We start from the raw sequence: 1914 nt of genomic DNA on the forward strand, positions 1-1914 counted from the left end.
CTCTACATCAATACCATATTGCCCTGCCCTGGCTTCCCGATGCCGCACATCACTGGCTCCAGTCCACATCGCAGCCCTCAGTGCACGACGGACCGGGCGCAGCCGAAGCCACACAGCTGAGCTCGGCCGCGATCCCAGGGAAACCTTGTCGCTGCGGCACGATGTGACGCACGCTCCGTTCCCACGGCGGTACGATGTGACGCACGCCACTGCAACGCCTTGCCGATGGATTGAGAGGCATAACGCGCGGCCGGGGTACGTCGGATACTTTCTCCGGCTTGCCGGCCGGGTTCTCGTACTCTACGTTCTCACGCGAGGGCAAGTCCGGCCGGGCTCTCGTACTACTCGGACAAAGGCGCGCACGCGCACGGCCGGAGGTCGCACTCGCAGGCAGGAAAGAATCCGCATACGGTCTGAAATACGTCCCATCATCGTTTTGTACTCTTCAATCAATCTTTCCCACACCACAGCGGCATTAGTAAGTTACCGTATGAACCCGCGTCGCGCTCCGTCGGCTCAACAAATACTCCTGATATACGGTGCTTGTCCATCCAATAATACAATGTTTGTTTTTCACAAGCATTCCCACGTACGTTCACCACACTTTTTTTTTGCATGGCGTTCACCACACATTTTGCCCAAATAATACAATGCTTGCTTTCACAAATCACAATCGAATCATACGATATTACTTCTACCTTTTGTTTGTTTATACGCATGCGGTATAAAAGCAGCGCTCGCATTCCGGAACTGCAGCCCACTGCATCTCAGCCATGGCATCTATTCCCAAGCTTGTGATTCTCCTGCTGTGCACCTGTCTTCACACTCTCCTTGCTCACGGAGGGGACGATCTTCGCACCTACAAGGTTCTGCACGCTGGCGCTCTCAAATCTGCCACCGTCAACTGCTCCCAGCCCCAAGGTGCAGTAACATTGTCCATGGACGCACATGCATGCAATGTTACTATTAGTTTCCTTGCACTATTTTGAGGATATTTTGAGCACGTTTGTTATCGTGTTTCCTTTTCCCCTGTTCGGTTCTTTCAGTGACTCCATCATACGGCGGGGTCACGGTGCCGTTGCACCACCGGCACGGCCCGTGCTCGCCCTCGCCTGTACCCTCCACCAAGGCGCCGACCTTGCAGGAGATGCTCCGGCGTGACCAGCTCCGGGCCGCTTACATCACACGGAAGTACTCCGGCGTCAAGGGTGGCGCAGGTGACGTGGAGCAATCGGACATTACCGTGCCCACCACGCTGGGCACCTCCCTGGGCACGCTAGAGTACCTGATCACCGTCGGCATCGGCTCGCCGGCCGTGACCCAGACCATGCTCATCGACACCGGCAGCGACGTGTCATGGGTGCAGTGCAAGCCTTGCTCGCAGTGCCACGCGCAGGCGGACTCGCTCTTCAACCCCAGCTCGTCGAGCACCTACTCCGCGTTCCCCTGCAGCTCCGCCGCCTGCGCGCAGCTCCGCCAGAGAGGCTGCTCCAACTCCCAATGCCAGTATATTGTCAAATACGGCGATGGTTCGACCGGGACTGGGACTTACAGCACCGACACGCTCGCGCTGGGCTCCAGCACCGTCAAGAACTTCCAGTTCGGGTGCAGCCAGTCTGAGTCGGGCAACCTTCTCGAAGACCAGACCGATGGGCTCATGGGGCTCGGCGGCGGCGCAGAGTCTCTCGCCACCCAGACAGCGGGGACCTTCGGCAAGGCCTTCTCGTACTGCCTCCCGCCGACTCCGGACTCGTCCGGATTCCTCACTCTCGGTGCAGCAACCTCGGGTTTCGTAGTGAAGACGCCGATGCTGAGGAGTAGTGAGGTCCCGTCGTACTACGGCGTGCGCCTTCAGGCCATCAGGGTGGGAGGCAGGCAGCTCAGCATACCTGCCTCGGTCTTCTCCGCCGGGTC

At 58.6% G+C, this 1914-nt stretch overlaps 1 protein-coding gene across 1 annotated transcript; it reads left to right on the plus strand.

Annotated features, from left to right (window-relative positions):
- Window positions 1–760: 760 nt before the first annotated feature.
- LOC119343578 (aspartyl protease family protein At5g10770-like) lies at window positions 761–1906 on the plus strand (the record flags this gene model as incomplete). Its single annotated transcript, XM_037614471.1, has 2 exons — window positions 761–921; window positions 1047–1906. Coding segments are annotated over exons 1-2 (1008 nt in total), but the record flags the coding sequence as incomplete, so codon positions are not given.
- Between the last annotated feature and the right edge of the window lie 8 nt (window positions 1907–1914).

The sequence above is a fragment of the Triticum dicoccoides genome, unplaced genomic scaffold (genome assembly GCF_002162155.2).
Source record: "Triticum dicoccoides isolate Atlit2015 ecotype Zavitan unplaced genomic scaffold, WEW_v2.0 scaffold133483, whole genome shotgun sequence".
In the NCBI taxonomy this organism is placed as follows: Eukaryota; Viridiplantae; Streptophyta; class Magnoliopsida; order Poales; family Poaceae; genus Triticum; species Triticum dicoccoides.